This window comes from Primulina tabacum, chromosome 17 (genome assembly GCF_025594145.1).
Source record: "Primulina tabacum isolate GXHZ01 chromosome 17, ASM2559414v2, whole genome shotgun sequence".
In the NCBI taxonomy this organism is placed as follows: domain Eukaryota; kingdom Viridiplantae; phylum Streptophyta; class Magnoliopsida; order Lamiales; family Gesneriaceae; genus Primulina; species Primulina tabacum.
Window position 1 is genome coordinate 7,977,818 of NC_134566.1, and position 17,364 is coordinate 7,995,181.

The window sequence follows — 17,364 nt, forward strand, 5'->3', positions numbered from 1 at the left end:
AACATGTACGGAAACTCATGATAGAATGCAGGTGATAATAGTAAATCATTTTAAACATTTAACACATCAAGCTTACAGACTTGAGGCTTGAAGACTGAGCGGCAGAAGCAGACTGTGGCACAACCCTATACAGGACCCTTGCTATGATACCAACTGTAACATCTACTCATTTTAAAAGAACGGAAATATATATATATATTTAAAAGCTCGTATTTACAAAATAACATTTAAAAGATTTTCATTTATTTGACAATAAAATATCGCAGTTTAAAAATAATAACATCATCCAAAATCCAACGTAAACATCAACGAGTAAAAATCGTAATACCAACAACGTATAAAAATGTTTAACTCCTCTCAAAACTCATAAACCAAATGCGGAAAACGTGGGGTCCTCGGGTCGTGTCACCGCACCAGGGCTGCCAACTCAGAGGTCGGGACCTCCAGTCTCCCCAGCATCAAGCTCACCTACATCACACATGCCTAGTGAGTCTAAAGACTCAACACACCTGTACCAAGAATAACAAGTACATAGACAGGCACACAACAGTGAAAATTATCATACTCAACATAACTTTCATGCATTTAAAAGCATAACATAAACGTGTCGTGTAAAATCATAACGTCTCAAATCGTGTCATCTCATGTCATCATATACGTATACATTTTATTTTTAATTTAATTCAGTTCATTAGTTGTGACTTTCGTATCAGCTCTATCGATGGATCCATCTATATATAACCACAATACCGGGCGGCGGGGGACATCAGCGACAACATTACCCGTCCACTGAGCCCGAGCCTAAGCTCATCATATCTCATATCATCGTATACATATACATCGTCAGTCACAACAAATTCTCATCCATCAAAAATAACATCATATTCACCACTTAATAAAACATGCATATATGTAACTTTTTCTTTAAACCAAAAATGCAACGTAATTATCATAATTTCATAAAAATCATAAATGTGATGCACAAAAATTTGAAATTTCATAAATTTGTGCTCAGGACGCTGCCAGTACCAAAATCTCACCAATTTTGCACCATTGAAACTCAAAAATTATCGTTTTACCCCTGGACCTCTAAAATTGACCCGAAGCTTACCAAACTCCTTAAAATGTCCCAAAACATATTTAAAAGCATTCTTAGATGTAAACTCGAGCCCAATTCATAACTTAACCGATTCGTTTTAAAACATAGACCGGGGTCTCGGTTTTAACACGAACCGACTCGAAACTCAACCAATTTTTTCTCAACTTCTTACCACACCTTATAAACATTTGAAAGGTCCTAGAATCATAAAAACTAGACTTCTAAACCCCTCGATCAGACCCTGTAAGATACAGCCAATTTCCTCAGCCACACCACTCAATTCTTAAACCCATCGCCCAAACACGTTCGCGTCCCTAGCCCAAAACCAAGCGAACCATCTCCTGACCCACCTCTCCTAGACCACCTTGGGACTCTGCTGGACAGAGCCAACCCAAGGATTCAGCCCCATGTAGCCTACAACGCCAACCCGATCGCTAGGAACCAAAAGTGTCACGCCGAGCTGTACCCCCTTCCACGCGTGCAGCCGGCCCTTCGGTGGTCCCAACTGCGGTTGGACCTTCCAGGGATGTGACTAAGACCCACCAGGGTCTGTTCCAGCCCTTGGTTCAGCCCTCGCACCACTCGTTCCACCTCAAACCCGGCACAGCCCCAACCGAGCAAAAACCCAAGTCACCACCTCTCGATCTCTCCTCCTACAGCAACAATGAACAATATTCACTCCAAGACTCCATCGTGACACCCCCATTAGACCCTGAACGACCTCAAGCTGCAGCTCCCTTTCACCTCAATTCAGAAAACATGAGAGTTGGGCAAGAAAACACTATAATCACATGGAAACCGAGAAAATTCTCATGTACAAGACTAGATCGCGTTTTTCATGCACAAATATGATCACCAACATAAATAACGTGTATGATGCAGAAAAGAACAAGTACAAAGTGTGCCTGGATGATTTGATGAACAAAAACGAGAAGAGGAGACGCCGAGAGAGTTTTAATGTAAGAACAAGCTATGGTCGAAGCTCTTTGATGCTGCTGCTAAAAGAAAACGAGGGGAGTGATTCTCAAAGAAGGGTTATCGGCTGATGGGGAGGGATTAGGTTTAGGTTAAGGGTTTATTATATAATAATTTAATGGTTAAACAATCAATCAATGGGCCTTAATTGATATTTGACAGTTTAAAAAAATAATTAAGCCCAATAAGTTTAAATGTGGCCCATTAAATTCAAACACGCTCCTGAAAAATATATCGGGTTGGAAAGTTTTCGAAAATATTAGCTGAACCCTTAAAATGTCCACCGATTCGAAAAAATTTACGTACATTTAAAAATAAAATTTTTCGCGTAAAAATACCCAATAAAATCCCACTTTTGAAAAATACACTTAAAAACATCTTAACATAATTAATAAAAATAAAGCATGTAATAAAATAATTTTCATGAAAATTCTCCGGTCTCCGTTACTCGTTCGAGCGTGAAATGCTTTTAGAAATCCTAATGCATAAATTATGCATAAATGCATAAAAATAATTAAACACATAACTAAAAATAAAAATCCTAGATTGCATGCATTTATGTTACGTGAATTAAATTCTTGTACCTTACAATTATTTTAAAAGTATATAAATATATATATATAAATTTATATATATATATATAGATATTTTCGGCCGATTAGTAAAAGAAAAAAAATTTCTAGTATGTTTATAAAAAAAAGAGTAGTGGATGTTTCAGTTTCCCAAAAATTTCATGATTACTTAAGTGGATTTAGAAAGCCGTACACGATACATGGACAAACAATCATTGTTTGTCCAGATGAGATATTTTGGATCTATACTTCTTCAGTACAACACCAGAACCAACAAGGATTGAATCAAATGAATCCTTTCATTTTATCAAGCTAAGTAGGCCAGATACAAATATTTAAAAATCTATCAAAGATCCTCCTGTAGAAAAAACACATCTTGTTACATCATTCACTAAAGATGACATATTTACCAGAAGGGCATGAGGTCTATGAATATGTCTTCTGTTCAAATTTTATCAGAACTCTATAAATAGAACTTTCTTGTTAAACACTATAACAGAGAAAACAACAAGTTCTGCATAAGACCTACTTGGAAAGAAACAAAATCTTTGTGGAATAGCAAGCTACCGAAGAGCAATGAAACTCGTAGAAAATTTTGTGATATAACTCATGTGAAAAGATGGTTAGAAAACATCTGCCTAGAATGCCCAAACTAGAAGGAGCTAGAATTCGAGAAAGTTTATGGCCAAAATTTGACCGAAAGCATAATGAAGAAACAAGTCTAAATAGTGAAAACACCACACAAGTCACGATTTTATCGAGGACCATGCAAAAGCAAAAGATTTCCTGATAAAGATAAATGAGACATGTTATCCAATCACTCTATTAGTTGATGATGAACCATCACTAGAAGACAAATTAACTAAGTATTGGAAGATGGACCACTCATCCACCCATAAAGACAAGTCACTAACTAGTAGTTGAAAGGACCACTAACAAGATGTTGTCGGCCACAACTGGCAGAATAATTTACAAGATTTGAAGTCTGAATTTCAAATCCACAAAGACTTTTATATATATCAATACAGAAGAAAGACGAAGACATAATTCAATATCTTCATTTTTCTCTCAAAATAAACTTGTAATAGTTTTCTTTATTGTATGTTTGTTGCAATTCCGGCTCTTATATGTAGCTAAATAAGTTCCTCCTCCTCTACAGGAGGTTACTATGTATTAGTATATTGTATATTTGAATAAATAAACCAAGGCTTACTGCTCTCTCATTTATTATTTTCAAATTGAACAACTTTACTATACCTCCTGAGATGAGAAACAAAATATAGTTGTCCTATGTACTGTTGAAAAAAACTATGTCAGGAACAACCTGTTACGACTGTGTGATTGAACTCTGAGGAACAGTCTATAAAACTCGGTGAATACAGCCCGACGACACTCCGGTTAAATAGGTAAAATTTTCAATTTATTATATTGAAGCATGACGAGTGACATAAAAAATTCAATAATCTGAAGCATAGTTTATAAGCCGGAAACTTTGTGTAGCTGTATATTTTTGGGCTATATGCCTTTAAGAATAGGCTCAATAAGTATAACAATATCGTGTAGCATAATTATGAAGATTGAAGATATATTTGGAAAAATTTAAATGATCAAGAAGTTCAAACAAATGTTTGGAAGAATAAAGAGGGAAGAGGAAATTATGTTTAAGATAAAAAAAATATATTATTATTAATAACTTGCCACATGGTTCACCAATTAATTATTTTTTATTTTAAATTATTCACTATCCAATGGATGGAGTCAAAACGACAATATAAATAAAAAATTTGCGAGACATCGAGGAGAAAATTCCAGCGATTGTTCTCATAAGGACACCGGAGCTTGAATTTCTGTAACCCAATCCTGATCTGAAAATGAACGACGCTGATGTCTCCAAGCAGATCCAGCAGATGGTTCGATTCATCCGCCAGGAAGCGGAGGAGAAAGCTAACGAGATCTCCGTCTCCGCCGAAGAAGTGTGCATTTTATTGTCAGATTCATTTTTTTCGCTTGATTCCCCACGATTTTAGTTTTAATTGTTTTCTTTGGCAGGAATTCAATATTGAGAAGTTGCAGCTAGTGGAAGCTGAGAAGAAGAAAATCAGGCAGGAGTACGAGCGTAAGGAGAAGCAAGTTCAAGTCCGAAAGAAAATGTAATTTTGTTTTCCTGTTAGCTACTTTGGCCATTATTCTAATCTAATTTGGCGTATGTGTGTTACTGTCTTCTGAAACAGTGATCATTGGAGAGAAACAGAGAATGAAATTGGACATTGATTATTATATTTCTATTTCTCATGCTGATCCGACGAAATTATCATATCTGAACTTATCCGGACTTTTCAAAAAATTATTTAATCTGTTGCTCAACACTTGCATTTATACAAAAGTTATGCGTGGAATTTAGCTGTTGAACAAGTGATGCTCTTCTGAATTTGACGTGTTATAAGAACTTGTACATGCGTGTGAGTAAAATCCTTGTAAGCTAAAACTAGTGAATTTTCCAGTGAGTACTCGATGCAACTGAACACCTCTCGAATCAAGGTTCTTCAAGCTCAGGATGATTTGGTCAATTCCATGAAGGAGTCTGCGTCAAAGGAGCTACTGCATGTGAGCAGCGACCAAAATAGTTATAAGAAACTCTTGAAGGATCTCATTGTTCAGGTTGTGAAAATTCAGTCATTATACTTATTATATGCGATGATTTATGACAAGGGTTGGAATTATATACGTCAAAAAGTTTAGTGTGTACTACTGAAAAATCTGAACTTCATCCGCAGTTGTGGCAAATAGTATTGACTAGTTAAATTGTGTCTGTAGGGTTTTTTTGTCCTCATTCCAGGCCTAACTATTTCTACATTGAAGGGCATGCGTCAAGTTTGCAGTATTTGCTAGTTCACGACTGTGATGGTGTTTGAATGGTGGCAAATTCTGCGTCCTGTGTTATTTGCAAGCGTAATTTGTTTCGGGCAAACAAACCGGAGGCCTTAATCGTTGCCTAATATTATTACTGAAAAGTGTAAACTATTTGTTTTTTAAAATTTCAGAGTTTGCTAAGGCTGAAAGAGCCATCTGTGTTGTTACGCTGTCGTAAAGACGACGCAAAGTTGGTGAACTCTGTCTTGAGAGCTGCGAAGGAGGAGTATGCAGAGAAGGCCAAAGTTCATCCACCCGAGATTGTGGTTGATAATGTCAACCTTCCACCTGCTCCGTCCGATGATAATGCACATGGACCTTTCTGGTACTCTACTAATTCCTGTTTGTGCTTTCAAGTATATAAACTTGTGTACAAGTCCAATTTTTTTTATTTCTAGAGTTAACTGTATATAAAACCAATCAAAACACGATGATTGTTTTTGCTTCATTCTCGAATAGATTCTGCTTTGGAAATAATTTCTCTGTCGAGATTAACTGTTTTTCCTTCCTTCTTTTTTCAGCTCTGGAGGTGTTGTATTGGCTTCTAGAGACGGAAAAATTGTGTTTGAGAATACTCTTGATGCTAGACTGGAAGTTGTATTTCGTAAAAAGCTACCAGAGGTACTCCATCTATTAACATCATGTTTTAACTGGATTCGATTACTCATCGCAACCAATGAATGGTACCTCATGCTAACTTGAATTTGTAGAAAATTAACCATAAATTTTTAATTTTTTTCGCCTCTCACCCAGTGATGGGTTTGTCCTGACCGTTAAGAAGCTCCAAAAGAGTTGCTACATTCAAGATTCATGCATGTCTATTGTTCTGATCTTCTGTTTTAGCTCAAATACACAAATGATAACTAATGTCTTTGAAATAATTTATCCAACTCCAACCCACATCTTCGTACGTATTGTGGATTTTGAAAGTTTTAGCCACTTTACAATTACCTCTATTTGTTTCTCTAATTACAGATTCGCAAGAGCCTCTTCGGACATACTGCAATGTGAATGACGGGATACACTTCAAATCTTATGAAGCAAGCATGGTTCAAGACTGACAATTTACTCAAGATTTTTTCATTTTCGAATAATGCGAGCTTCGGTTTTATATTTCTTCAAGTTTTGAGCTTGAAGCAGCAACAAATCTTTATCTTCGGTAAAAATAAAAATAATAGCTCAATATCTGTTGCCTTGAGTTAATAATCAAACTTGGAAGCCGATGTATTTAGTCTCTACTGTCAATGAAACACGGTTTAAGTTGTTTCAAGCCGTTCATTTTAATTTGTTGTGTATGGGAATGGATTTTGAGTTCATACTCATTATATTTTCGCCCGGTGCTCTCTCTGTATTAAATTACGATCTTATAGAAGCTTTGATTTCCTATTTAAATAAACAACTGACAAACATTTGAATCAGTCGGTAGGTTGCATAAGCAACATTTTACCAATATGACTACCGACACAAAAATGCCGGGTAAGGACATTTATACCATTTAAACTTGTCTTTTTTAGCACCACGTATATTGCTAGAAAACATGCTACAAGCAAAATATAAGTTATACAACAATACGAAGATAAGAAGCACCGCACATAATAAACAATAGCTGTACACAGTCAGTCTTCCAATATCTGCTGTCTCTCAAGCTCGATAATCTGTTCTGTCAATGAGCTATGGGTACCCTTTAATGTTTCATTGTTGTTCCGGCACTGGTGAAGCTGTTCCCTGAGACTTCGAACCAGCTCAGTTAGTCTTTGGATGTTCTTTTCCTGCGCTAAGATTATCTGCAGAAGGTGGATAAATTTATGTCTCCAGAACGAGAAACTAATATCAAAGCCAACCCGCAGTGTTGTTATTATCAATGTCAAATGCACGGAAGGATTTATTGAATGTGTCAAGTTTCAGCGACACCTTCACTCTACGGTAAAAAGGTGTTCACAAATCTCATCAATCAATGAAATGAAATCAAAGTGAGTAAAGTTTTGATTAAAAGAAGAGTTTGGTGTTATACTTTTAAAAGCAAATAGATAAAGTACAACAGCAGATTCAAAAACAGAGATCGCCGTCAAATATGTTTCCAGAAAGGAAAAAAAACAGAACTCATTAAATTTTGCCTCCAGTAATCCGAATGCAACAAAAAAAAAAATTTCTTCAACTGTCAAATATAATTTCTCCAAAAATGTTCATTTGTCCCAAGTCACCCTTCCTTGGGCTGAAGTTGCCTTTCCTTCAATTAATAAACCTCGATGTCCTGTAATTTTCTAATGTCATCCCCACACACCTAAAACACACATATAAAGAAAGAAAAAACACACACGACACAAAAAATAAATGAAGTTCAAATTGATATTTCTTTACTCAAAAATAGTTTTCAATTATTACTTAAAGCTTCCCCTCCAGTCCTGATACATCAACTATAATCAGGACAGAAGCAAAAAAGAGGCTGTTTCCTTGAAGAGAACTCACACATCCACTAAATCTAACAGCACAAACATAAATGATCCTTGTGGGCTATTCCAAATATAAACTTTCAAGAAGAAAACATATCAGCTAAAAGTCCTGGTACCACTCAGTCTCACCCTGTAAACCAATGTTTTCTCTACGGGTATGGAGTTTATCAGAACCAGAGTGTTCCTGAGATTAAAAAATGAGCTTAAACAAATCCATTTTTAGATCCAACCAGTATATTCCTTGCAATCTGACAATATATGGCAGCGTAAGATGTTTACATTATCCATCAAATATTTTCATTCTAACTCTTCACGTGGTTTACATTTCACTTCTACTAAAAGGCACTGAAACTATGCAATCCTTCCTGTCAATGGGGAACAAGAGAGTAATGCCATTCATGGGTAGAATATGAGCAGCTCGGTTAAACCACTGCTTAATGCATTCATTGTAGCTCCAACAATTCTCGGATTCAGCAAAATTTGGTAATTTCGACCGCACCAAACTCTCTTAGCAGGCTATCCAAAGACAATATGGCAAGGTTATGACGTCTTGAAAAACCAAATAGATAAGCTTCTTACCAAACGTGAAGACTAAGCTCATGAGTTTATTATTCTAAGTCAGAACAAGTTGATAGAATCTCCTTTGTCACGTCCCCATGTCCCCCTCGTTTGGCAACATGAAGGCGAAAAAGGGAAAGAGAGGGATGAAGTTTCTCTCGCTTTTGGCTATCCATTAAGCGGAATAAATTTTAATTAATTTAAATGAAAAAACAGAAAAATGAAGTCCCCACTCGATCAAGAACGGACTACAAGGTCAGCTATCCAACTTCTTTTCATAATTAAATACCGTTACTGAATAGACGGATCTCACCGTGAAAGACCTATTACTGGATAATTCATGAATAGAGCCAAAGAGTGGTGTGAACCATACAAGTTCTCAATAATATTGATTAAATGAAGTTGAAGGCTCCGGCGAATAGATAAGATCTCACCGTTTAAGAAATAACCATAGAAAATATTTAATTAAATTTTTTTTATTGACTCTATTTTTTTTCCACCCTATTTTTTTTTACACCTAGCAAAGGAAAATTTATTATTTCTTTCGTATTTCGCGGTAAATACCTAAAATAAAGAAATAATCGTGGTTGGGAAGATTATAGTAGCCAAAGCCATTCGAATATTTTTTTATACATGGGAAAAATCTGTTTGACTATTAATAGACCAAGAAAGGGAAAAGAATAACTTAAAGAAAGGAAATCAATTAGTTATTCATCGGAGTCTTATTCTTTAAATGACCAAAATCAAAGCGGATATATAGCTCGGAGCATTGAACAAAAATTCGTTTATTTGCATCAAGCTTTTGGGAGGCTCATTCAAGACTTACTCGAACTATTACTCAGCATAAAATTAGAGCTTTAGTTTCGTTTCATCGGGATAGGGATAAGCAAAAGTGAAATTATCGTCGTTTATGGATAACTGGGATAAACGCAGTAATTCAACAAACGCGAGTATCCTATAGTGTTAGTAATTAATACATGATTTATACAAGACACAATTGCTTCTTAATCGTAAAATACTAGCACAAAAAACCATATCAAATAAGAATTTTCTTTATCTGATTTCCAACGAAATAAGAAGAAAAGAAGTAGATTGGAAAGTATACAACTGAAAAACTTAAACGAAGTTCCTCGAAGAATGAACTCCGGGAATGGGAAAAAGAAGGGATGATGTCGTAATTAACAAGAGAATATGTTTGTTAAAGTAGTCAAAATGAAAGAACATGTTCAACATAAAAAAATATTTTTCCGATGTTTTTTTTTTACAATTTGCAATAATAAAAATGAATTCTTCTATTTTTCGAACAAAACATCATTCTGGGTTTTAGTTAGGATTGGAATTCTGATTCAAGTGACCAAAATATAAGTCTATTTATTTCTTATTCTAAGACTAGTAGTTCTAGAGGTCGGCTCGGTTCTTACAGATTGTTTCTCATTGTTGAAAAAAGGTATCAAAGATAAAATATGAGCTTGTTTTATAACAATAATAACTAATAGTTGTTTTTTGAAGATCAATTTATTCACTCGCCTAAATAATATTTTTCCTTGTTCACTAATAAATCGACTAATTAAGTTCATGTTTCTATAATCAATTCGATCCCCCAATTCAATAGGGGGGCAAACGCTAACCAGCAGATCCATTTGCAACCCGTATTACCTAAATGATATTTCTTTCCCGTATTTCAAATACTTTGTATAGTGTCCAATAAATTATTAGATGTTCTTTTAATGGTTTCAGTATTTGCAGGATTATTAACATTACCTTTTTAAGATAATGTTAATAATTTCCAAAATCCATTTCATCGTCTAGTAACAACTACCGTCTTTTTTATAGGTACCGCAGTCGCTCTTTGGTTGGGTAATCTCTTCCAAATACATCAATTGTGCTACATATTGAAAACCTCTTTTTTGGTAAATCAACTGCAAATTTTGTTCTAGAATGCCCAATATATATTTTACATCTTCTAGGTTAACGTCAGCGCCCACCTTAATCATCAAAATTAAAACATAAATCAATTACAAACTCCTTTTCAATGGCCTTCACCATCAAATTCTCATCCTCTGACACATCCCAACCAACCCTCAACAACCCACTTGATAATTCATACACTCGCAGGATGCTTGGATGACTCGCCAACACATACGCTAAACCAACTCGTGGGCACATTCTCCAGCTCGAAGGCAAATTAAGTATTCCTATAAAGGGTTCCCAATCTATTACTGAATTCATGCAGGAAATCAAATCCATGTCGATGCTCTCATCCTTATGAAAGTTCAAGTTGACATCGATGATCTCGTAATCAAGATCCTTACTGGTTTCGATGACAATAATAAAGAACTAGGCAACACTATTCAAGATAGCGAAACAGCAATCTCCTTCGATGAATTGCACGAAAAACTTCTCAACCTTGAAGCGCAGTTGGCTCTAAAGACAAACTCATCTTCTCCTTCTCATGTGAGTGCTTTCCCTGCAGTTCGATTACCACAACAGATATCACGCGGTTCATAGTCATTCTGGACAACACCCCAACATCAACCAGCGGCCCCCGGCTCCAACCTGGACACCCCGTTCTTCATTCCCACCCACCAACCAAGGATTTAAGACATATCTTGGTCGATGCCAACTCTGCCACCACACTGGGCATTCTGCCAAATGATGTCCATCCTTCAAATACATGCCATGGTCTCCTGTGATGCAGCCACCTCATCCTTCACCACTGCCTGCATATACTTCTCTGAGCATGCACACCACGACACATCCATCAGCCTCTCCAACACCAACTGAATGGCTTCTTGACTCTGGAGCATCACATCATGTGACAACTGACCTTGCCAACCTGCGACTCCACCCTCCATATGCTGGTTTGGATGATGTTGTCATCGGTAACGGTACTGGTTTGGTTATTTCTCATGCTGGCTCTCTTACTTTTTCATCATTTCCTTAACTAGCGTGCTCTTTGTTCCTACCAGGACCAAAAACATTATTTCTGTTTCTCAGCTGTGTGCCACTAATGATGTTTATGTTGTTTTCCCTCTTCATATTTTCAGGTAAAGGATAGTCACACCGGGGTCATTCGTTTGCAAGGACCACGTAAGAATGGAGTTATTTTTGGCCGGTCACTGCTACATGGAAGAACTCACCACATGTCTTCTCATCTGTCTCTGTCCCACTATCTATTTGGCATTCGCGTCTCGGTCACCCTTCCAGTAAAATTTTTAGTCATTTAGTCTCTTCTCATGTGCTCGGTATGTCATCCCATGACTTATTAAATTTCTCTTGTAATTCATGCAAAATAATTAAAAGTCACAAACTCCAATTTTATGATTCAACTCTTACGTCTTCCATGCCATTAGAGTTAATTTTTCCTGATGTTTGGATTTCACCGGTAGCTTCTCTTTGATGGTTTTAAATATTATGTACTGTGTTGATCATTTTACCAAATATATTTGGTTATATCCATTAAGACAAAAAAATGATGTGCTTGATGCGTTTTTTAAATTCAAAACTCTTGTCAAAAACTTTTTCCGTAAAAAGTTATCAATCTTCATACTGACAACGGAGGGAATATCTTGCATTAAAATCCTTCCTTTCTTCTACAGGGATTTTCCACCTTACAACTCCACTGCACTCCACTCCACTCCACTCCACCTCACCTCGTAAACCGTAACATAATGGATTTTCTGAACAACGTCATCGTCAAATTGTTGAAACGGGTCTTACACTTCTCCATCACACACCATTCCATCACTTTCACCCTTTTACCTTTGTCGTTGCCACTTATCACATTAACAGTATGCCTAAACCAAATCTCTCAGTGACTTTATCATTTGCCAGATTCTTTGATCGCCCACCTAATCTTCAAAACTTCGTGTCTTTGGATGTCTATGCTACCCATGGTTGCGTCCTTATAACTCCCACAAACTTCACCCCAAATCACGTCCCTGTGTGTTCCTTGGTTATTCTCTTACCCAAAGTGCCTACATCTGCAACGACCACTCCTCCAAATTATTTCTCTCTCGACATGTCGAGTTTGTCGAAATTGTATTTCCCCTTTCCACCTTTCTCCAAATTATTTCTCTCTCAACATGTATGAAGATGTCTACATGGCTCAACCATCAAGATTTATTGATAGTAATTTTCCCAATTATGTGTGCCAATTAAAGAAAGCAATGTATGGTCTCAAATTGGCACCCGTGCTTGGTTTCTGGAACTTCGACGATTTTTGCCTGATCTTGGTTTTGTTAGTACTCAATCGGACTCCTCCTTATTTATACTTTGGCAAGACACGTTCACCACAAACTTCTGGTTTATGTTGATAACCTATTTTTGATTGGCAGCGATGAGACCGGCATGACTCAAACTATTACTCAATTGACTGCCCATTACTCCATCAAAGATCTTGAGCCACTCTCCAAAGTGTCTATTTGACCAAATGGGCTTCTTCTTTCTCAGAGGAAATATATTAGTGATCTCCTAACTCAGCACAATATGACATCTTTGAAGCCTGTTCTAACACCACTAGTTGTTGGTTCTGCACTCTCTCTTTATGATGGATCTCCAAGAGTTTCGTCAGGTGGTTGGTAGTCTTCAGTATCTTCTTATCACTAGTCAGCTGTTGCATTTGTCGTGCATAAGCTCTCATTTTATGCATGTTCCGACTGAACAACATTGGGGTGCAGTCAAACGACTCTTACGCTACCTCAACAGCACTCGAGACATCAGTATCTGACTTTGTGCTAGCTCTTACCTATCCTTACATTGCATTTCTGATGCTAACTGAGCTGGCAATATAGATGACCGCACATCCACCGGGACCTATATTGTGTTTTTGGGCCCCAATCCGTTTGTCTGGAGCTCAAAGAAGCAATATTCTGTTGCTCGATATTCTACTGAAGCCGAGTATCGAGTCATTGTTGCGGCTGCGGCTTACGTTAAAGTCAAATGGGTTGATTTACTCCTTACCGAGCTACATGTGTCTCTTCCTTCCACACCAGTGATATACAATGACAACATTGGTGCTACCTATTTATGTGCTAACCCGGTCTTCCACTCTCACTTGAAGCGTATTGCTATTGACTATCATTTTGTCTGCGACTTAGTTCAGCGTTCCATACTTCGTGTATCTCATGTCTCTTCTGCTGACCAACTTGCTGATTCTCTCGCCAAATCTCTATGGCCGCGACTTCATGACTTCATGATCAAGATTGGTGTTTCTTCGAAAACCCCCTCTTGAGGGGACCTAATAGGATCCACCCAAATCTTTTTGTTTATTCTATATTATCTTTATTAAGTGGTGAAATATTATTTTATTTTTTTATAATAAACAATTATTTTCATTAATTTCCACGTTTGAATAACTGAACCTAGACATTGCTGTATGTACACAGTGAATTTTTGTAACATTGTTAAAAAAACACACATTACAACTACTTGGATTCGAAAATTATGTGCAAAAATAACATTGCATGTATAACAATGGAACAATTACACCACAAAAAACGCTTTGGTAATGTATTATTTAATTTTGATTTGATTGATTTCTTTCCTTTTTGCTTAGGATTATTCTTGGTTGTCTTTTCTGTGTATATAGGTGCACTCATGAGATTGAATAAAATACACATTTATTTCCCTAAAACCTCTTCACCACATTAAAACAAACTCAAAAGGTACCACAATATAAAGAACTCGACAAACTACCATACATACACAAACAAATCATACACCACATTTATGGAAATGCAATGTATGATTTACAATAGTTGAATATCCGTACGCATTGAAATTCAAAACAAAAGACACTTGAAATTCTAAAAGAGATACAAGACAGATCATCACAGGGAAAAAACAAAGAAAACTATAAACAGCTTTAATGGTAGATGAATCACATTCAAATTCAAGCTACTGAATATCCCAATTGAACAAATACACAACTTGATTCACACCTAAAACACTAAAATATTTAAATAGGTGTGCTGCTTTGAGGAATAGACAAATGACAGATTCACATGATTGACTAATCAATAAGGCAACAAAGCCAACAGTATAATCCATTAACACTGGATACGGATTGCTAAATGAGATGCCAATAGATTAGAATAAGACTACAATTACCTTCTCTTTGATGCTCTCTTCCCTTTTTGAAATTTGTTCCTGCTTATGAGAATCCCTCGAATTCATATCCACATCGCTCATCAACTGTTGCCTCCATTCAAATTGCGAGGTAATGATCAACACCAGCAACAGAAAAACAAGTAGCATCGACCTCGACATATTATCTACCTCCTCCAAAAAACCTAAAAGAGGAAAAGTAAAGGAAATTAACATTAAACTAGCACAAGTTACACATTTTGAGAAACGATGATTAAACAAAATCCAATGAATGCATGGAGACCTAGAACACAAAAACCAGTCACAGGAAAGATAAATTCAAGAAGGATTCTCATCCCCTCCACACCAAATACCTACAATGTTTGCTAGTACTTTATCTATCTTCAAATATAGCTTTCGCCCACTTAAAAGTCTTAATTTACTTGGTTATTATAAATTGCCACGGTCAGGCCCCTTAACACAAAAAAGGCTGGTTCCATCTTTATATACTTTACTTCATACCTGAAACAGAAAATAATACAAACAACAAAAACGCATAGATTTCTCGAGTATATCAGGCATGGAAGAATTACAACCCAGGATTTAAATTCGTATGTTTTGGCACTCCGAAACCAAATTGCCCATTTTCTAATTTCTTACCTATTTTCCTTGTTATCTACATAATTTACTCACTAATTTCACAGACAAAGATGAAAACTAACAATTCCCCAGTTTCTCGCTATTTTCAAGCTCAAAATCTTTAAAAATGCAAAAAGGTCGGTCAAAATTGAGACTTTGCGTAGAAAAACATAACATTAATCGATTGCGGAACCCGGAGAAATAACTTACACTCAGAGTTGATCGTTAAACCGAACAGCATCAACGCAAATGAAAATCTGGCAATAGTTACTGGGAAAACTGTGAAGTCTTTGGTTGGAGGTAAATTGAACCGAGTTCGGCGACTGTTGGTTGGAAAGGAAGAGCGCTATTTAACCTCTCCAACTATTCCCATTTGACTGAATAGCAAGTGATGGTTCACTGAAATAATTCTCCATTTCAACAAGATACGAATTACGGATACAACCATGGATTTGACTGCTTTTAACATCAACCTTAAACAATTATTTTTGGGTAAATTGAGGTAAAATCGCTGCGGCAATGTTTAGGTTAGAATTCAGTACATGTGTAATATAATTTGTAATTTGATATCTGACAACACATGAAAAATAGTTTTAACTCTCAATCAAGCTAACTTTACAATTTTATCCTTTTATTACTTACATATTTAATTAAATATAATATAATATAAATCTTCCACCCATTTATTCAAATAATTGTACGCTTCCCAAGCTCATCCATAGTATTCTTTTTTGGCATCAGTGGTCTCATTGGTAATTTTTCAAATCTTGTTCATCTTGATTTATCCTTCAATGATTCTCTAAAACTATGATTTTTTAGGTTTGATTGTGTATATTAGTTAATTAATTATTTTTAAAAACGAGCTAGAGTTCATAGTGGAAATTGAATTGTCGTTTCAGATATACATTAAATGTTTTCTTTGCTGATATTTCCTTGATTCTTGTTCTTTGAAGAATTGATTCCCGTTCTTTGAAGAGTTGCGGCAGAGTTATCATTTATGGCAACTGCTTTTATCCTCAGACCTTTGTAAGATAAATGATCTTTCTTTTCTGGGATAGTGATATAAATGCATATCATTCTCGGGACTGATGTAGGGACAATTTAACTTTGAAGCGTTGCAAACTATTGAATGTCTTGAACTGGTCGGAGAATGTCTTTCATTAAGTAGGTAATAAATAACCCTCTTTAATGATGTTTTCGGATCAGCCGGCTGAGAAGTTCATCTTCTTTTACTTTAAGCGGTTGAATTATCAGCGGTCTGAAATTCAAGAGGTCATACTTCTTTAGTATGTCCTTTGTTTAAGCGGTTAAACTCTTTTTGTTGTAGCCGATAGTGAATTAGTCCGGTTGCTAAGATGGGCGGTTGAACTGATACTTGTTACACATAAGATATGCAGTTGTTTCCTGAAATAGGGAAGTGCTATCTTGATTTTGTCGATCACCAAAACTTTTGGGTAATAATAATTTCTTAACAATTTCCTTCATTTTTGTGATGACAAAACTTAGCTGCAAAGATGTACAATGTTTTACATATAATTAAAGAAGGCTAGATATAATGCACATGTCAAGAGAAAATATTGCATTTCATTGAGTAAATGAAATTACAATCTCTAAAGCAAAAATAAACAAGTGAACAAATACAAGATATAAACACTAATTTTGACCTGCTCGTTTAGCTTTGGTCCTTTCTTCCAGTTATTTCATAGCTGATATCTCTGCTTGCTGAATGACTCTTTGTCGCTCTCTTCCCCTCTTTTTGACATCACCACGAACAAGAAATTTCATAATTTCTGCAATCTGGGCTCCTTGGGCATTCATGCGTTGATCAACATGTGCTTGAAGACGATTTATTTGTCCTGAGAGCTCAAAGCACATGTTGAGATGTGAAGAATTATGCTTGGCTTTCCGGAGGTAGATACATGTATTCATGGCAGAAAAGTCTTTGCAGAGATCAGACTTCATCGAATTAAAAGGCTCTTTTAGATCAAAATGCTCGCGGTTAAGAGCAAGAATTGAGTGATCCAAGTTGACAAGTCTGGTCAGAATCTCTTTTTGGCAATCTTCTTCTGTGTGT

The 17,364-nt window shown here is 36.1% G+C and overlaps 2 protein-coding genes across 3 annotated transcripts; one reads left to right on the forward strand and one right to left on the reverse strand.

Annotated features, from left to right (window-relative positions):
- Positions 1 to 4,404: 4,404 nt before the first annotated feature.
- Positions 4,405 to 6,887, forward strand: LOC142530373 (V-type proton ATPase subunit E-like). The gene is made up of 6 exons (XM_075636179.1): positions 4,405 to 4,619; positions 4,696 to 4,796; positions 5,148 to 5,304; positions 5,688 to 5,881; positions 6,078 to 6,177; positions 6,532 to 6,887. Exons 1-6 carry the CDS (start codon positions 4,518 to 4,520, stop codon positions 6,565 to 6,567), a joined length of 690 nt encoding a protein of 229 aa, XP_075492294.1. The 5' UTR covers positions 4,405 to 4,517; the 3' UTR covers positions 6,568 to 6,887.
- On the reverse strand, positions 6,538 to 15,798 carry LOC142530375 (uncharacterized). 2 transcript variants are annotated; one of them, XM_075636180.1, is made up of 3 exons: positions 15,501 to 15,731; positions 14,676 to 14,857; positions 6,538 to 7,340 (listed from the first exon to the last, which is right to left on the reverse strand). In XM_075636180.1, the coding sequence occupies exons 1-3, from the start codon at positions 15,529 to 15,531 to the stop codon at positions 7,173 to 7,175; spliced, it is 381 nt and encodes a 126-aa protein (XP_075492295.1). In that variant the 5' UTR covers positions 15,532 to 15,731; the 3' UTR covers positions 6,538 to 7,172. The 2 variants fall into 2 exon arrangements, with proteins under 2 accessions (XP_075492295.1, XP_075492296.1); XM_075636181.1 differs by lacking the exon at positions 6,538 to 7,340 and adding an exon at positions 7,347 to 8,522 and having other exon boundaries at positions 15,501 to 15,798.
- Positions 15,799 to 17,364: the final 1,566 nt, after the last annotated feature.